Source organism: Mesoplodon mirus (assembly GCF_964341445.2).
Source record: "Mesoplodon mirus genome assembly, chromosome: 15".
Classification (NCBI taxonomy): Eukaryota; Metazoa; Chordata; class Mammalia; order Artiodactyla; family Ziphiidae; genus Mesoplodon; species Mesoplodon mirus.
The window spans coordinates 34,336,102-34,353,174 of record NC_138991.1 but is presented as its reverse complement, the minus strand read 5'-3'; the positions used below and the strand labels follow the sequence as shown (position 1 = coordinate 34,353,174).

The following is a 17,073-nucleotide window of genomic DNA, read 5'->3' as shown; positions in this document are numbered from 1 at the left end:
TGCGCCAACGAGGGGGTGGTGGGTGAATCCAGGAGAAGAATCCGAAGTCCGTAGGAGGATCGGATAGGGCTTCGAGCGTGCGGCCCTCCATGCTGCGGGGTGTGTTTCTCTGCTCCCTGGTGTCTGCCGGGCTCGGACCTGCTCCGGGGGTCCCTGGGCTCCAGCCCCGACACGCGCGGTCCGGATCAGGGGCGCACGGCCACGGGGCAGGTCTGGGCGGTCCCCGGGCTCCACACCCGCCGCCCCTCCCCCTTCTCCAAACTTTCTCCCAACTTCCCGACCTGCTCAGCTCGACGCCCCGCTCCGCTTCCCTCATGAATTATTCAGCAGCGCGTGCTCCAATCAGCACGCCCCGGCCCCCTCGCCTAGCCCGGGCTGGGGGGTACCTCCCCCCGCCCCCCGCGCGCCCCTCCCTCCCCGGCCAGGCGCCGCCCGGCCCAGCCCCAGCCTGCTCGGCCCCGCGCCGCAGTCCCCTCCCTCCCGCTCCAGTCCCCGCTCCGCTCCCACCCTCCCTGCCGGCGCGGAGCGCAGTCGGCCCGGCGGCGCGAGCAGCGCCACTCCAGGGAGGGGGGAAGACCGCGAGCGGCCGGCCCACCCCCAGCCACCCGGGGCGGGACCCCGAGGCCCCGGAGGGACCCCGACTGCAGCCACGTCTTGCTCTGCTCGCGCCCGGCGCGACCGCTGCCAGGACGCCCCCGCCCTCCCGTCTGCGCGCGCGGCTGGGACGCGGGGCCACACCTGGGCGCCGCCACCGGCTGCCCGGAGCGCCCGCATGGGCCCGCGCTGAGGGCCCCGACCGAGTTCAGCGCGGGGAGTCGACGTCCACCCGCTCGGGGGGGGTTAGACCTGGGGGGGCTAGCGCCCCCCAAACTCGGATCGGATCCAACCAGAGTGAGGCGGCGCCATGGAGCTCCGGGCTCTGCTCTGCTGGGCTTCGCTTGTAGCCGCTTTAGAAGGTGAGTTTCCTTGGGGTCACCCCGCCACTTCTGGGGCCCCCTGCCACTTCTGGGGCCCCCCGAAGATGGGCCTCGGGGTGGAAGAGCCAACATCTGTCTCCCCCAAACCCGGCACCCCAACAGCGAACACTCCGGACCAATAGTGCTAGCCCGGGAGGGGGGCGGGGAGGAGGCGGCCCAGCGGGGAGTGGAGTTTTCTTTTGTTTGGGAAAGAGATGGAGGCGAGCTCCGTCCCGGGACATGCCCCGGTCTCGGCTCCCCGCACTCTTACTCCTGACTCCAGACGCCCTTGGCAGCCTTTCCTTTTCTCTCCAGTTTTCTACTCCAATCTTCGAAACTCTCTCCAAAGTTTCTGTCCCCTCCTCCCACCTCTGCCAAACAGGAGGAAACATTTCTGGAGGAACAAGAGGACAAGGCAGAACTTTGTGCTAGGCCATAAAACTAGCCCGCCCCCCCATTCCGGAGCATTCACACCTTGACCCTACAATTCCACACACCGCCGTGGGGATGGCCACCTTCTGCACTCACACTCCAAACCTCCAAATCTCTCCCAAAGCCATGGCCCCTGCGCCAGGGAGGCCCCTTCCCTGGTTTCCCCAAGCTGCACCCCAGCCCTTTAAATACTATCTAGACCCTGTCCCAGTCCCACCAGAGTCCTTTCCTCTAACCCTAGGCCGTCAGAAACTGACCTACACAGTCCTCGTGTCCCCTGAACTCAGCTTAACTACTGTCTACTTGTCTCTTAAACTTCTATTTTTTCTGCATTCCCCCCCCCAGCCAAAATGTTACTTTATTCATGAGTCTCTCCTCTCCCCCCAGCCCCTAGAGGGGGAGCCAAGAGCCCTATAAACCCTCCTCCCATGGCCCTAATCTCCTTTCAATGAGCTGCCTCCTTCCCCTCCTTCACTGCCTGGAATCAAAGGGGTCTCTGGGGAGTGGGCCATGGGGGGCTACTGAGGAGAAGGAATCAAAGGCAGTTAGAAACCCCTCTCCCCCAGGCTGGGCAGTGCTGCTCTGGGCTGGGGATCAAAGGCTGGGTGTGGGGGAAGAGGAGAGACTTGCTGGGCTTGGGGAAAGATGGGGAAAGAACTGTGGGAGAGAGAGGGGGAGGTAAAGCAGAGAGAAAACCCGTCGGGATGATGTGTGGTGAGAGGGAAAGAAAGATGCAAAGAGGAACAGGGAGTAACTTCTAATTTCTATCACCTCACTGCTTTCCGGGCCCGAGGCCCATGCTGAGTGCTTTATGTTTTCATGGTTCCAACAACCCTGTGGGTGGGATGTATTGTTGCTCCCATTTTACAGATGAGGAGACTGAGACAAGAGTTCAGTCTTTTATCCAAGGCTCTGTGCCCCTGGGATGGTGAAAGGTGGGAGACAGAAAGCAGAGTGACAGTCAGAAAGAGAAATGGAGGTGGATGGAGAGTGGGAAAGAGAGGTGAGAGGCAAAAGAAGTGACAGATCAAAGAGAGAGGGAGGCCGGCAAGACGGAGAGAGGGTGAGAGAAAGTGAGCCGCTCAGAGCGCCTGGGACAGCCTGAAACAGAGACAGTGTGTAAATTGGAGACAGGAAAACACTATCCAGTCTGGAACAATGGAGGGTGGAGACGGCAGCCTCTATCCGCCCCCTTCCCAGAACCCGGGCATCCTGTCCCCAGCGTGCTGGGCTGTCTCCTGCCATCCATGGGGGCCCAGGCCTCACCCCCAGCTGCCTGGCCGGGGTCCCGCCTGACCCCTTGCCCTCCGTGGACATCACCTGGTCCCTGGGAGGAGGCTACCCACCCACCTGCCTTCCCTTCTCTCCTGCAGCTCCCACCAGTGGGGGGGGCCCTGGTCCCAGGTGTGCTGCTGGCTCCCCTGGGGGCCCTCTCTCGGCTCCTCCCACGGCAGGCCTGCAGCACCCCACCCACAAATCTCCGAGGGGATTCCCCTACCCACCCTCCTCAGCCGGAGGGGGGGCGGGGCGGACTGTGCAGTTTCTCCTAATCCCCACCTTCCAGCAGAGCCCCGCCCCGCCCCTCCCCAGAGAGAAGCCAGAGCAGAGCCAGGTGTGCTCACCCCCCCATACACACACCCCTAAAATCTCCTCCCCTTTTCCTTCCCATAACCAAATCCAGATGTGAGGCCTCTGCAGACAGGGGCCAAGGGCAGGAACCCAAGCGTCCTGGCCTCCAGCACTTCCTCTTCCGAGGGCAGCTAGCCGGTGGGGAGGGAACGGGGGGTCAGGGCTGGGCCTCAGGAGGTCAGCACCACCTTCAAGGATCTGAAGGGCTGGGGTGTTTGGTGTGAAGGGGGGTGGGGACGGTGAACGGACTGCAGAGGCTGAGGCAGGCCCTGGCGGGAGAGGTGTCCCTGTATCCCACCTCGGGGTGAGGGTCAGGTCTGGGCTCTAGTTTAGCCCTTTCTGAGCTGTTTGCCTTTTTCCCCTTTTAGCATCTGTGTCTCCCCTTCTGCTCTGGGGCACAGCAGTTCACAGAGGCCTAGATCTGGGAGTCCCGGAGGTCAGCTCAGTGCCTGTCAGCTGTCAGGGGCGGGGCTGGCACTCAGAAAAGAGGCTGGAAATCTGGGCTTGCTTGGGGGGCAGAGGGCAGGGCTTGCTCCCCTCCTCAGCCTGTCTGTCTCAGCTCCCAGGGATCTGGGCTTCCTGGTGTCTCTCCCAAGCGCTGACTGACTCTGTCTGTCTGTCTGTCTGTCTTAGAGACCCTACTGAACACAAAATTGGAAACTGCCGATCTGAAGTGGGTGACATTCCCTCAGGTGGAGGGACAGGTAAGAGCTGGGGCTTGGAGGGAAACCGAGGGAGGGGGGCCACCTGTGCTCCTGCTTCCCAGGCCACACACACACGCACACACACCATACCACACCGCACCCACACACACCACACACAGCCATCGCAGCAGCCGAAGCAGGTATCCTCTGAGCCCTTGCTCTCCAGGGGTCCCCCCAGCCCCTCGTGGCTTTATGGCACTGACCTTCACCCACCCACTTAGCAACCCCCAGGCTGACCACCCTTCTCCCCGCAGTGGGAGGAGCTGAGCGGCCTGGATGAGGAGCAGCACAGTGTCCGGACCTACGAGGTGTGTGACGTGCAGCGCGCCCCGGGCCTGGCCCACTGGCTGCGCACGGGCTGGGTGCCCCGCCGGGGCGCCGTGCACGTGTACGCCACGCTGCGCTTCACCATGCTGGAGTGCCTCTCCCTGCCACGGGCTGGCCGCTCCTGCAAGGAGACCTTCACTGTCTTCTACTTTGAGAGCGACGCGGACACAGCCACAGCCCACACGCCAGCCTGGATGGAGAACCCCTACATCAAGGTACCCAGGTGCCCCAGGCCAAGGTGGGGTCTGGGGCCGGCCTGTGGTCTAGAGGTGCTGAGGGCTAGAAGCAAGAGGCCGGGTCTGAGGAGGGAAGACGGTGGTCTGCTAGGTGGAACAGCCTTTCTACTCCGTGTGCTGGGGTCTCCCTACACTTCTCCATTCTCTGAGTACACTTCGCCCCTTTACAGCCCCCTGCCTTTGCACCAGCTGATGCCTCACCCTAGAATGCCTTCTCTTTGCCTCTCCCACCCAACTCCTCGTCTTGTAACTTCCAGCTCCGAGGTGCCCCCTGGGACGACTTTGCTGATGTTCCCTGCCCTGGGGTCCCGCCTGCCGTAGCACTCATCATACTTTTAATTTATCATTAGCTTATCAGTGTTTCCTTCATTTCTGTTTCCTTGGCGTGGAGTCCGGGGCCTGGCACAGAGTAGGTGTTGATAAGTGTCTGTAGGATGAGTGAATGCACAGAAAGGGGGTGCAGGACAGCGGCTGGATGCATCATAGGAGCTCGGCAGGTGTTAATGGACAATGTTGGGGCCTGCAGGAAAGCGTACGTTGGGAAAGGTGGAGAGAAGGTTCTGGAACAGGAGCCAGGCAGGTCAGGGAGAGGGTGAGCTGGGAAGAAGACAGTCCAGCGGGGTCCTGGGGGAGTGGAGGACAGCGGCAGTGAGTCTCTTCCCCAACCTGGCAGGTGGACACAGTGGCTGCTGAGCACCTGACCCGGAAGCGCCCCGGGGCCGAGGCCACCGGGAAGGTGAACGTCAAGACACTGCGTCTGGGCCCGCTCACCAAGGCCGGCTTCTATCTGGCCTTCCAGGACCAGGGCGCCTGCATGGCCCTGCTGTCCCTGCACCTCTTCTATAAGAAGTGCGCCCAGCTGACTGTGAACCTCACCTGCTTCCCGGAGACCGTGCCTCGTGAGCTGGTGGTGCCCGTGGCGGGGAGCTGCGTGGCCGATGCCGTGCCCGCCCCTGGTCCCAGCCCGAGCCTCTACTGCCGGGAGGATGGCCAGTGGGCTGAGCAGCCGGTCACGGGCTGCAGCTGCGCTCCAGGGTTTGAGGCCGCCGAGGGGAATACCAGGTGCCGAGGTGAGGGCCAGCACTTCCCCCACAAAGCTTGCCCATCTCTGCAGGAGGCACTGGCTGGTACCCTGCTCTTGGATCCACTTCTTAAATTTCCATTTTAAAAGTTCTTTATTCTCCTGGGCACTCAGTTACTGGAGGGCGTGTTTTCAGGGCCCCCAGCACAGTTCTGAGCTCTCCATCATTCCCACACTCATTCTTCTAACTATGTCCAATTCCTTCCTGGGCTGTGGGACTGTCCTCAGGGCTGGGGGACCTTATTGGACTCAGAGGACAAAGGCTTCATGGTCTGTAGTCTTTTTCATTATGGTTTCGTCTAATTTACTGATATTGAATTCTCACGTAGTCTTCTCTCCAGAGCAGAGTTTCTTAACCTGGGTTTTGTAGATAGAATGTAGGGGATCTGTGAACTTTGGTGGAAGGGGAAAAAAAAAGACCATTTCTTTGCACTCATCTTTACCTGAAATTGGCCACTCCTCTTACGGAGTGTCAGCCACGGCCCAGCGGTCGAGCAGGACCTGAGACTTGGGCCCCATTCAAATCCTGGGTGTTTTCACAGCCCATTAGAGATGATGCAAGAATGGCAAAATGTTGTTTTTCGCTCATCGTGACTTCAGTATTTCCTTGCCTGTCAGCCTTGCCGCTGTATCTTGTTAGTACAGAAACACACACATTGCTGTGTTGCAAAGTTTCTTCATGTTTTGATCACTGTATTTTCAGTTATTTGGTTTTCTTGGTAATCTGTGTATTTTGTGGTGTGCATTTAAAATCATTCCTCGGAGCAGGGGTCTGGGTTTCACCAGGCTGCCATGCAGTGGCCGGGGGTACACGTCAGGGTTCCGACCCCTGGTCTGGAGGGAGGTCTTCTCCTCTTAGAGGCGAGGTTTCTGAGCTCCTCCCTGCCTGCTCTCCCTTTTGCACCTCACGCAACTTTAATGGCTGCCGAATGTCCTTTTTTTGGTCCCCATCCCCCACCCCCACCCCACTGCTGAATGTCTCTGATGCAAGTTTCTGATGGACGCTTTCTCGCAGCCTGTGCTCAGGGCACCTTCAAGCCCCTATCTGGGGAGGGGTCCTGCCAGCCGTGCCCAGCCAACAGCCACTCCAACACCATTGGCTCACCCGTCTGCCAGTGTCGCATCGGGTACTTCCGGGCCCGCACAGACCCCCGAGGTGCACCCTGTACCAGTAAGTGGCCAGTGACCCCTGGGGTGGACCCCCGACCCCAGTCCCATCCTCCCACACCTTCCTCCTCTTGACCCTGGCCTGGTGCCCGGCCAAGACAAGACGTCAGTATGGCTGCCTGTCTGTCCCACTGCCCGTGCCCTGCCCGTCTGCTCAGCCTCTGCCTGATGTCCTGGTCTCCTGCAGCCCCTCCGTCCGCCCCGAGAAGCGTGGTTCCCCGCCTGAACGGCTCCTCCCTTCGCCTGGAATGGAGCGCCCCCCTCGAGTCGGGAGGCCGAGAGGACCTCACATATGCGCTCCGGTGCCGGGAGTGCCGCCCCGGCGGCTCCTGCACGCCCTGCGGGGGAGACCTGACCTTCGACCCCGGCCCCCGGGACCTGGTGGAGCCCTGGGTGGCCATTCGTGGGTTGCGTCCTGACTTCACCTATACCTTCGAGGTCACCGCCGTGAACGGGGTGTCCTCCTTAGCCAGCGGGCCAGTTCCATTTGAGGCTGTGAATGTCACCACTGACCGTGAGGGTGAGACTGGGGGCTTGGGGCAGGGGGCAGCCTGTGGTCGGATGGGAGAGGTGTTGGTGGGAAAGGCTCGCGAGGGATATGGACAGTCTAAAGGCCTGAGGAGGAAAAGGCAGCAGCTGGGAGTGGGATCCCCAGGAAATAGAGTGGGTCAAGGCCTTTGGGGCAAGAGGCAGAAAGAGAATTAGAAAGATGCAAAGGTGGACTGGAGAGTTCAGGACGGGGCAGAGAGAGCCAGAAGGAATTCCGGAAACAGCTGGGGGACCGAGACAAGTGTGGCCAGTAGAGGAGGAGCTGGGAAAGATGAGAGACAGACCTGCCACGATCAAGGGCCCCAAGGTGTCTGTCTCTCGCAGTGCCGCCCCCAGTGTCCGACATCAGGGTGACTCGGTCATCACCCAGCAGCTTGAGCCTGGCATGGGCTGTTCCCCGGGCACCCAGCGGGGCAGTGCTGGACTACGAGGTCAAGTATCATGAGAAGGTGAGACCAGGCCCCGCCCCAGGGTTGGGGGTGGGCAGTGGGACCCGCTCCAGGGACCAGGACGCCTGAATTGCAGTCACCTGCCACATCCTAGCTAAGTGACCTTGTGTCAACCCCTTGGCCTCTCTGAGCTTAATATCCTCATTGTAAAATGCTTAGGATAGGACTTCCCTGGTGGTCCAGTGGTTAAGACTCTGCTTCCATTGCAGGGGGCATGGGTTCGATCCCTGGTCGGGGAACTAAGATCCCGCATGCCACGCGGCGAGGCCTCCCCACCCCCAAAAATTGCTTAGGATAATGGAACCTATCCCACAGAAGCGCTACAAGGATTAAATGATATAATTAATGCAAAACACAAGGCACAGTGCATACATAAGTGAGCACAAAGGCCTCACCTGCCACTCAGCAGGCCAGAGATGCTAGGGACGGAGGCCCAGGGCAGGGGGAGGCAGAAAGAGCAGTGGAATCTGGGGGCCCTGACTCACGGCCAGTCCCCTCTCCTGAACAGGGCGCAGAGGGCCCCAGCAGTGTGCGGTTCCTGAAGACATCGGAGAACCGGGCAGAGCTGCGGGGACTGAAGCGGGGAGCCAGCTACCTGGTCCAGGTGCGGGCGCGCTCCGAGGCTGGCTACGGGCCCTTCGGCCAGGAGCACCACAGCCAGACCCAGCTGGACGGTGAGCCCGGGGAGCAGGATGCGGGTGGGGTTGGCTGACCCCACCAGGCGGGAGGCCTTGGCTCTGCCCTCAGGACCCCCAAAGCCACAGCCCCATGCTTCTCTTGCTCTCAACCACGAGGCATTTTGGCCTGGGGCTAAGATGTAGAAACCAAAACCAACAGCTGGGTGTGAAGGCCAGCTCAGCGGCTCTCCAGCTACGTGACCTTTAGCAAAAACTTGACCCCTGAGCCCCAGCTCTCTCATCCAAAAAAATGGAAATATGAGGCCTCTCTCACAGGGCTCCAAGGATTAACTGAGGTGACACTTTGATAGTTTTTGTATGCTGGCCCAGTGGTTTTCTAAACCTTTGAAATTTTTTAAACAATTTTATTGAGATATGACTCATACACCATGATTCACCCATTTAAAATGTATAATTCATGGACCTCCCTGGTGGCACAGTGGTTGAGAATCTGCCTGCTAATGCAGGGGACACGGGTTCGAGCCCTGGTCTGGGAGGATCCCACATGCCGCGGAGCAACCAGGCCCGTGAGCCACAACTACTGAGCCTGCGCGTCTGGAGCCTGTGCTCCGCAACAAGAGAGGCCGCGATAGTGAGAGGCCTGCGCGCACCGCGATGAAGAGTGGTCCCTGCTTGCCACAACTAGAGAAAGCCCTCACACAGAAACGAAGACCCAACACAGCCAAAAATAAAAATAAATAAATTTTAAAGTAAAAAAAATAAAATGTATAATTCATTAACTTATAATATATTCACAGAGTTGTGCAACCATCACCACAATTAATTTTAGAACATTTCAGCACCTCAAAAAGAGATGCTTATAACTCTTCCATTACCTCCCAGCCCCTGGCAAACACTAGTCTACTTTTTGTCTCTGTAGTTTGCCTGTTCTGGATCTTTCATACAAATGCAGGCATACAATACGGTCTTTTGTGACTGGCTTCTTCTTTTACATGGCATAACGTTTTCAAGGTTCATCCGTGTTGTAGAACATATCAGGACTTCATTCCGTCTCGTGGCTGAAAAATACTCCATTGAATGGCTGTGGCCCATTTTATTTATCCACGCGTCCGTTGATAGACATTTGGGTTATTTCCACTTTTTGGCTACGAACCTTTTCATTTTTAGCCTTTGGAACCTTCTGTTCAAGTGGGACTTTTTGTGGTTACCAGTATTTATAACAGAACAAAATCAAACCCACCAAGGCTGGGAAACTTCTTTGCTTGCCCTGAGGGACTTGAGTGGAGCCCACGGGCCCGCCGGGTCCCCCTGATCACCAGTTCTTCTCCAGAGCATGAGAGCTGGCGGGAGCAGCTGGCCCTGATTGCTGGCACGGCGGTCGTGGGCGTGGTGCTGGTCCTCGTGGTCATCGTCATCGCTGTCCTTTGCCTCAGGTGAGGGCTCTGGGCACCTGGAGGCCCCTGCGAAGCCCCGTGTAGCTGGCCACCTGCCCTCTTGCTCCAGGGCAAGCCTCCCCTGATGTCCCGGGAGCCTGTTTTCACCTGGAATCTTCTCTGATTCCCATCCTCCCCCTCTGGGAACATCGAGACGTGTGACTCAGTTTATCTCTTCTTTCCCATCGGCTACAGGAAGCAGAGCAACGGGAGAGAAGCTGAATACTCAGACAAACACGGACAGTATCTCATTGGGCACGGTGGGTAGGCCCATCCTCGAGGAGATAGGGCTGGGGTGAGAGCTGTGAGCCAGGGACCCGGGCATCTGAATGCAGTGGTGGCTGACAAGCCCCGCGTGATTCCTCAGGTACTAAGGTCTACATTGACCCCTTCACTTACGAAGACCCTAATGAGGCTGTGAGGGAATTTGCAAAAGAGATCGATGTCTCCTATGTCAAGATTGAAGAGGTGATTGGCGCAGGTGAGAGGAAGACGCCTGGGTGCCCGGGTTGGGGTGGGGTGGGGGGAGGGACTGCAGGGCCGGACCTGGGTGGGGGGTTGGGGGGCGGGGGAGGAGAGCTGACCCTCGGCCTCCTTCCTGAAGGCGAGTTTGGGGAGGTGTGCCGGGGGCGCCTAAAGGCCCCCGGGAAGAAGGAGAGCTGCGTGGCCATCAAGACCCTGAAGGGCGGCTACACGGAGCGGCAGCGGCGGGAGTTCCTGAGCGAGGCCTCCATCATGGGCCAGTTCGAGCACCCCAACATCATCCGCCTGGAGGGCGTGGTCACCAACAGCGTGCCCGTCATGATTCTCACCGAGTTCATGGAGAACGGCGCCCTGGACTCCTTCCTGAGGGTGAGACCCCCTGCTCCCAGCTTTCCGCATCCACCCTGTGCTCCCGCAGTGCAGCCAAGGAGCTCAGAACCCGGGACAGACAGTGGGTCCCGCATCACCGCTCCTCTACCCTTCATTCTCCACCAAGGAAGGTTGAGTCCTGGGATTGGTCTCCCTGTGGGGCCGGCTGACCCTGGGATATGGAGGGGTTGTCATCTGTCCTCGTGACAAATATTTACTGAGCGCCTCGTTGTGTACCAGCCCCTGTACTGGGCCTCGGGAGATAGAGCCGTGAGCACCTCTGCTCTTGGAGAGCTGGTGGCATAATGGGGGAGACTGAAGATTAACAAGTACAAACAAGGTTTTACAAAAAGTAAACGTGATTTCAGATGTGAAAAAAATTGAACAGGATCATAGAAATGAGAGAGAAGAGCTCATTTTTGCTACCTTAACAAAATTGTATGAAATTTTATTATTTTTTAAACTTTACCATGCATCTTCTGGAAAAAAACAAAACTTTCTCTTTTTTTGGCCGCTCCACGCGGCACGCGGAATTTCCCTGACCGGGGATCGAAGCCGCTCCCCCTGCAGTGGAAGTGTGGCGTCTTAACCACTGGGCCACCAGGGAAGTCCCCAAAACGTTTTTCTACATAGCAAAGTAACATTGCGTTTAACAGAATTACAACAATTCCTTGGTATCACCTAATGCCCACTTGATACTCATAGTTCTCTAGTTGTCCCCAAAATGTCCCAGCATCCAGTTCAGGATCAAGCATTGCACCTGTGCTTATTGTTTTGAGCCTTTTCTACATCTAGGACAGTCCCTTGCTGGGGTTCTGATACACTGAAGGGCTGGGCCACTTGTCCACTTGAATGTCTTATCTTCTGGATTTATCGGATTCTTCCTTGTGGGGTCATCTAGCTTGTTTCTCTGTGTTTCCTGTAAGGGAAGCAATGTCTAATGTTGTGATAAGTTCAAAATTAAACTTCTGTGGCCAGCCTACATCAGGGGGAGCCGTGTACTTCCCGTGGCACCGCATCAGGAGACACAGGCTACCCGGCTCCCAGCACGAGGGATGCTGAGGCAGACCCTGGAGTAGTGCCAGGATGGCCTGACCCTCCCTTGTGGATACGGGAGTCTGTTCCATTGTCCGGTTGCAGGAAAGGGAAGGGGGTCTATCTTAGAAGAGATGACGTTTGGGTAGATGAGAAAGCCAGCCATGAGAAGGTGGGGGGAAGCGTGTCAGGGGCAGAGAGTAGCAACCCAGGGTGGGCGGGATCCCAGCCTGTTTAAGAAGCAGAAAGGCCGTTGAAGCTGAACCAGGTCAGCAGAGGAGTGATAGTGGATCACGTTGTGGTTGGCGGCTGGGCCTCGTGACCTTAGAAATTTGGATGTGATTAGAAGTCTGAGGGGAAGCATTTCAGCAGGAGAGGGAGGTGATTTAAGGAGATCTCTCTGATGGATGCTGAGGGATAGGAGCCAATGAGAAGACTGGCATCATTCAGGCCATGGGGGCTGCAGTGAATGCGCAGAAGTGGCTGGTTTGGGGTGCGTTTTGGAGGCACAGCCAGCAGAACTTGTAAGCCATGGATGCGGGAGACTCCGAGGTCTCTACCCTGAGTGTCTGGAAGTGAGTCCACCAGCTGAGATGTGAGGCGTGGGGTGGGTGCAGGCTTGGAGGATGGATTCAGAATTCGGTTTCTGAACTCTGTGTTGCTGGCCCTGGAGGGCTGCCGAGGGTCCCCTGCATGCTAGCTGAACCCAGAAGACGGGCTGAGTTAACTGTCCGTGACTGGTTGGCTTACCTGGTGAGAGCCAACTCTATAAAGCTCAAGGTCGGGCTTTAGACCTTGGTTTTGGTGCTGTGGTCACTGACCACACCCAATTCCTCACTGTTCTCTTGCATCCTGCATACAGTTGGTCCAGGAGGGCTGAGTGAGACTGTGGGAGGATCAGCACCAACACATGCATCTCCACCTGTAGAAGGGTGGCTTCAGAGCACACTCGTAACTGTCAGTGCTCTGTTGCTGTCAAATAAAGAGAACATAGATCAAAAGCATTTGTTGAGTATTTCCTGGATGTAAAGCACTGTACTAGGTTAAGTGGAAGGAAATCTTAAAATGTCTCCTTATAATCTAATTACGAGAGACTGAAAGCGAATATTTGAAAGTGGGACAATTTTAAGCATTGTGTCACGATAGCATAGTAAGAGCTGAGAGAACTCAGGGTAAAAGAAAGGAGGGAGGGACTTCCCTGGCGGTCCAGTGGTTAAGACTCCGCATTCCCAGTGCAGGGGGCCCGGGTTCGATACCTGGTCGGGGAACTAAGATCCCGCATGCATGACCAAAAAATAAAATAAAATAAACCGTCTATAGATTTCAAATAATAAAATCAAAAAATAATAAAATAAATAAAAATAAATTTTTTTTAAAAAAAAAGAAAGGGAGTGCTTTACCTGGGATGTCAGCAGGCCTGTCCTACAGGTGGGTCTGTGAGTTGGGTCTGGGAGGGACAAATACTGTTTAGAACATGGAAGAAAGGGGTAGCGGTGGGTGAGCTGTCCGAACCATGCCCCCACCATGTCCATCTCCAGCTGAACGACGGCCAGTTCACCGTCATCCAGCTCGTGGGCATGTTACGGGGCATCGCTTCGGGCATGCGGTACCTTGCTGAGATGAGCTACGTCCACCGAGACCTGGCTGCCCGCAACATCCTGGTCAACAGCAACCTTGTCTGCAAAGTTTCAGACTTTGGCCTCTCCCGCTTCCTGGAGGAGAATTCTTCTGATCCCACCTACACGAGCTCTCTGGTGAGGCTGGGACACAGGCATATGAGCTAGGTTCTTAAGGCCAGGTGAGCAGGGCAGGTTGGAAAGTTGGGAGGCTGAGGGATTGACAGCTCTGGTCCAAGACAGGATGTAAGAGTAGACCTTGTCAGGGCATGGGGGTCAGCTTAAGGAACCTGGCTACCGGGTGTCTAGGAAAAGAACAAGAGTTGGGGAGCTGGGTGTTTGGGTCCCAGAAAGAAAGGGGGCCCGAGCTGGGGGAAACGCAAAGGTGGGAGGCAGAATGCCTGAGTCCTGTGAGTCCCTTGGCTCACCTTTTCCTCCCCCATCTTTAGGGAGGAAAGATTCCCATCCGATGGACAGCCCCTGAGGCCATTGCGTTCCGGAAGTTCACATCTGCCAGTGATGCCTGGAGCTATGGGATTGTGATGTGGGAGGTCATGTCATTTGGGGAACGGCCATACTGGGATATGAGCAATCAGGATGTAAGTGTCCTACCAAGCTTTCCTGGAACGTCCTCTCTCTTGGGATATGGGTGGTGGTGGGGGGAGTTGGTTCTCAGCTCATCACTGCTTGGTCCTTGAGGTGGTGAGGGTGGCGCTCTGAGGAGCTGATCTCTGTATCCAAGAGTTCGATACAGCCTATCTGGTCGCAGAAGGACACAGTGATGGAGGGCAGCCTTGGGAAGTTACATGTCTGGATCATAGCTCAAGAGTTTCTGGGACGTTGAGCCACAGCCAGTGGCCTCGGCCCTGGCCAGGAGCACCCCCCAAATCTGCCCTTCTGGGGGGGCTGTAGCAGCCATCCCAGCGTCTGTTGAGTCGCCATTTCCCTGGGGTCCTTTGGCAGCCTCGTTTTCCCTGACGTCCTCACCCAGTGCTTCTGCCTGTCGTTCCAGGTGATCAATGCCATTGAGCAGGACTACCGGTTGCCCCCGCCCCCAGACTGCCCCACCTCCCTGCATCAGCTTATGCTGGACTGTTGGCAGAAAGACCGGAACGCGCGGCCCCGCTTCCCCCAGGTGGTCAGTGCCCTCGACAAGATGATCCGGAACCCTGCCAGCCTCAAAATCGTGGCCCGCGAGAATGGCGGGTGAGGACCCCAGAGGATGGGCCCTCTTTCCTGCACTCTGCCATTCCCTGAGAACCTCGCTTCCCCCCGAGAAGTATCCGTCCCTTTGGTGGTATGTGGGATGGTCCCTGTCCACCTCTCCAGGGCTGGGCTCTGCGTCCGCACCCTGACACAGGCTGGTTCTCAGTGTGTCCTCCCCATCCTTGCCTCCCAGGGCCTCGCACCCCCTCCTGGATCAGCGGCAGCCTCACTATTCAGCTTTTGGCTCTGTGGGTGAGTGGCTTCGAGCCATCAAGATGGGAAGATACGAAGAAAGTTTTGCAGCCGCTGGGTTTGGCTCCTTCGAGCTGGTCAGCCAGATCTCCACTGAGTAAGTCGTGGCAGGAGATGGAGGTGGGGGAGTGTTGAGGGCCAAGCAGCCAGGAGGGGTGGTGCCTGGGGACCAGAATCAGGCCCACAGTTTCAGCAGGGGCCTTTGGGGTCAACTCCTGGTGCCAACTCTGTTTTCTAAAGCCCCTCCCCTGCCAAAGCAGTAACAGCTGCAGCGGCTGAGAGCCCCAGGATTCTTCCCGGTCATCTGTGCCCGCCTCACCCCCTTGCACCATCTCAGCCCGGGGCCATCTCGCTCGCACCTCGCAATCTGTATCTATCTTTGTGCATCTATCTGCATTCCAGACCCTGCTCTCACATTAACGATGTGTCAACTCTGGATGTTTTCCCACCCATAAAAGGAGAAGGTTGGACTAGGTTTTGGAGGTCGTTTCCAGCTTTAATGTTAAATGGTTTTATGATTCCAACGCCTCCCAAATACTGGTTTTCCCTAGCTGGCCTCTCCCTGGTCCTCCTTTCTGCCTTTCCATTTCTCTCCCAACGACTCTTCTTGCCCCAGGTTTGAATCACAGAAATAGAAGGAATATAAATTGAGACACAGAGGGTCCAGGAGGCCATTCCTCTCCCTGGAAGGCAGGTCCCGGGCCAGTCTGCCCCACCACATCTGGGCACCTCCTCCCTGACTTGCTCCAGCCTCGCCTTGACACGGGTTCCCTGACACGAGTTCTTGCCCTCCATTTCTCACCTCATCTTTTTTCCTTATCCCTGTCTCCCCGCATCAGGGTGGGGCTGGGAGCAGTTTGTTTTTGTCTTCTCCCGCCCCTTCCTCTCCACCCACCCAGCTCTTTCTTTCTCTTTTTCTCTCTCTCTCTCTCTCTCTCTCTCTCTCTCTCAGCCCGCCCCACCTCCTGCTTCTGGACCCCCGCGGGTACCTAGCCCCGCCCCTTACTGCGGCTGCGCAGAACTGTGGCGGCTCCTAAATCCTCCGGAAACTGACTGGCAACTATTAGCGTCAGCCCCCTTCCCCGCCGGCCATTCTGATTGGCGGACAATCCCGAGGCGAGGATGGGGTTTCGGTAGGAGAGCCGCCCCGGGAGCCCAGTGGCCTCACCTAGCTGTTCGTTCTTCCCCAGGGACCTGCTCCGAATCGGAGTCACTCTGGCGGGGCATCAGAAAAAAATCCTGGCCAGTGTCCAGCACATGAAGTCCCAGGCCAAGCCTGGAGCCTCAGGAGGGTCGGGAGCACCAGCGCCCCAGTACTGACCTGCGCCTCCTCGCCTAGCCCCCCAGCTCTGGAGCAGCAGGGACTCCCACGCTGGGGACACCGCTCCCCTTATTCCTGGGGCAGAATCGGGTGGGGACCCAAGAGGCTCCCACCCCCGGGCCCCACTGGATTGCACTTTGAACCCATGGGGGCGGGGAGCTGGCAATTTGGAGAGACGGGATTTGGGGGATTTGGGGATTCTGCCGTATGGGAGTGTAGAAATCTGACGCTCCCCAAGCGGGGAACCCCAAACTGAGGGTGTGGGAGCCCTTCCCTCGGGATTGGGTCTGACCAGAGGAAAAGAAGTGCCCGGAATCTGCCAACATCCCGGGGGTGGTTGGGCACAATCCCCACGGCCTCCCTCTGATCCCCAATTAGAGCCCCCAGGTGCCCCTCCTCACCTTGAAGGGCAGCGACCCTGCAGACCAAAGAGAAGGGGGGACTAGCCTGCGAGTCGTGAGGCAGGAAGGGGCGTCATGGCCCAGTGACAAAATCATTGGACTTGGATGTGCCAACCTTGCTGCTGTCCACCGAATTCGGTTTTCCCTTGTAAATGCCCTTTCCCCATCTGCTGCCTTCATATTGAAGGTTTTTGAGTTTTATTTTTTGTTTTCGGTCTTATTTTTCCTTCCCTTTTTTTTTTTTTTTTTTTACCGTCCTTGTAACTTTTTGTGTTAGAGGGGACCTGTTTATTGCCTCCTTTGCCCAAGTTGAAACAGGGACCCATCGTTGTGTGTTTCCAGAACAGTGCCTTGGTCACGCCACAACCCCAGACATTTCCCTGCCCCCCCAAGTACCCCTAAGCTGTGTCCATGAGGGGGTGTGGGGGGCAGTGGTGGTAGAAACAAGAGACAGACACTGGTGCTTGGAGGGGTTCTTAAATTATATTTAAAACAATTGTTTTGTATAAATAAAAGAAAATGGGAAGTGTCCTGGCTCTGGGGATGATTGGGGGTGGGGTTGGGTGGGGGGATAGACTTCTGTGGAGGGTGGGGACTGCTGTGAAGGAGCTTTTGAGCCAGGCTGAGAGGGGTTGGAGATCTGGAGACGGGGCTGGGTGCTTGGTTCCCAGCCCCACGGTGTGTTTGAGGTGGTAGGGTGGGGGCAGTGAAAGATGAGTCATCAGCAGCTGCTTCTAAAGGCTCCAGATGGCTCTGCCAATAGCCTGGGGCACCTCCGGGATGGGGTTG

The 17,073-nt window shown here is 57.3% G+C and overlaps 1 protein-coding gene across 1 annotated transcript; it reads left to right on the top strand.

The window, feature by feature from the left end:
- The first annotated feature begins 422 nt into the window (after positions 1-422).
- On the top strand, positions 423-16,812 carry EPHB4 (EPH receptor B4). The gene is made up of 17 exons (XM_082600654.1): positions 423-956; positions 3,651-3,721; positions 3,976-4,263; positions 4,958-5,354; positions 6,381-6,536; positions 6,720-7,052; positions 7,406-7,530; positions 8,039-8,204; positions 9,499-9,601; positions 9,797-9,861; positions 9,969-10,082; positions 10,206-10,453; positions 13,027-13,242; positions 13,554-13,703; positions 14,117-14,310; positions 14,504-14,659; positions 15,753-16,812. The coding sequence occupies exons 1-17, from the start codon at positions 905-907 to the stop codon at positions 15,880-15,882; spliced, it is 2,964 nt and encodes a 987-aa protein (XP_082456780.1). The 5' UTR covers positions 423-904; the 3' UTR covers positions 15,883-16,812.
- The last annotated feature ends 261 nt before the right edge of the window (positions 16,813-17,073 follow it).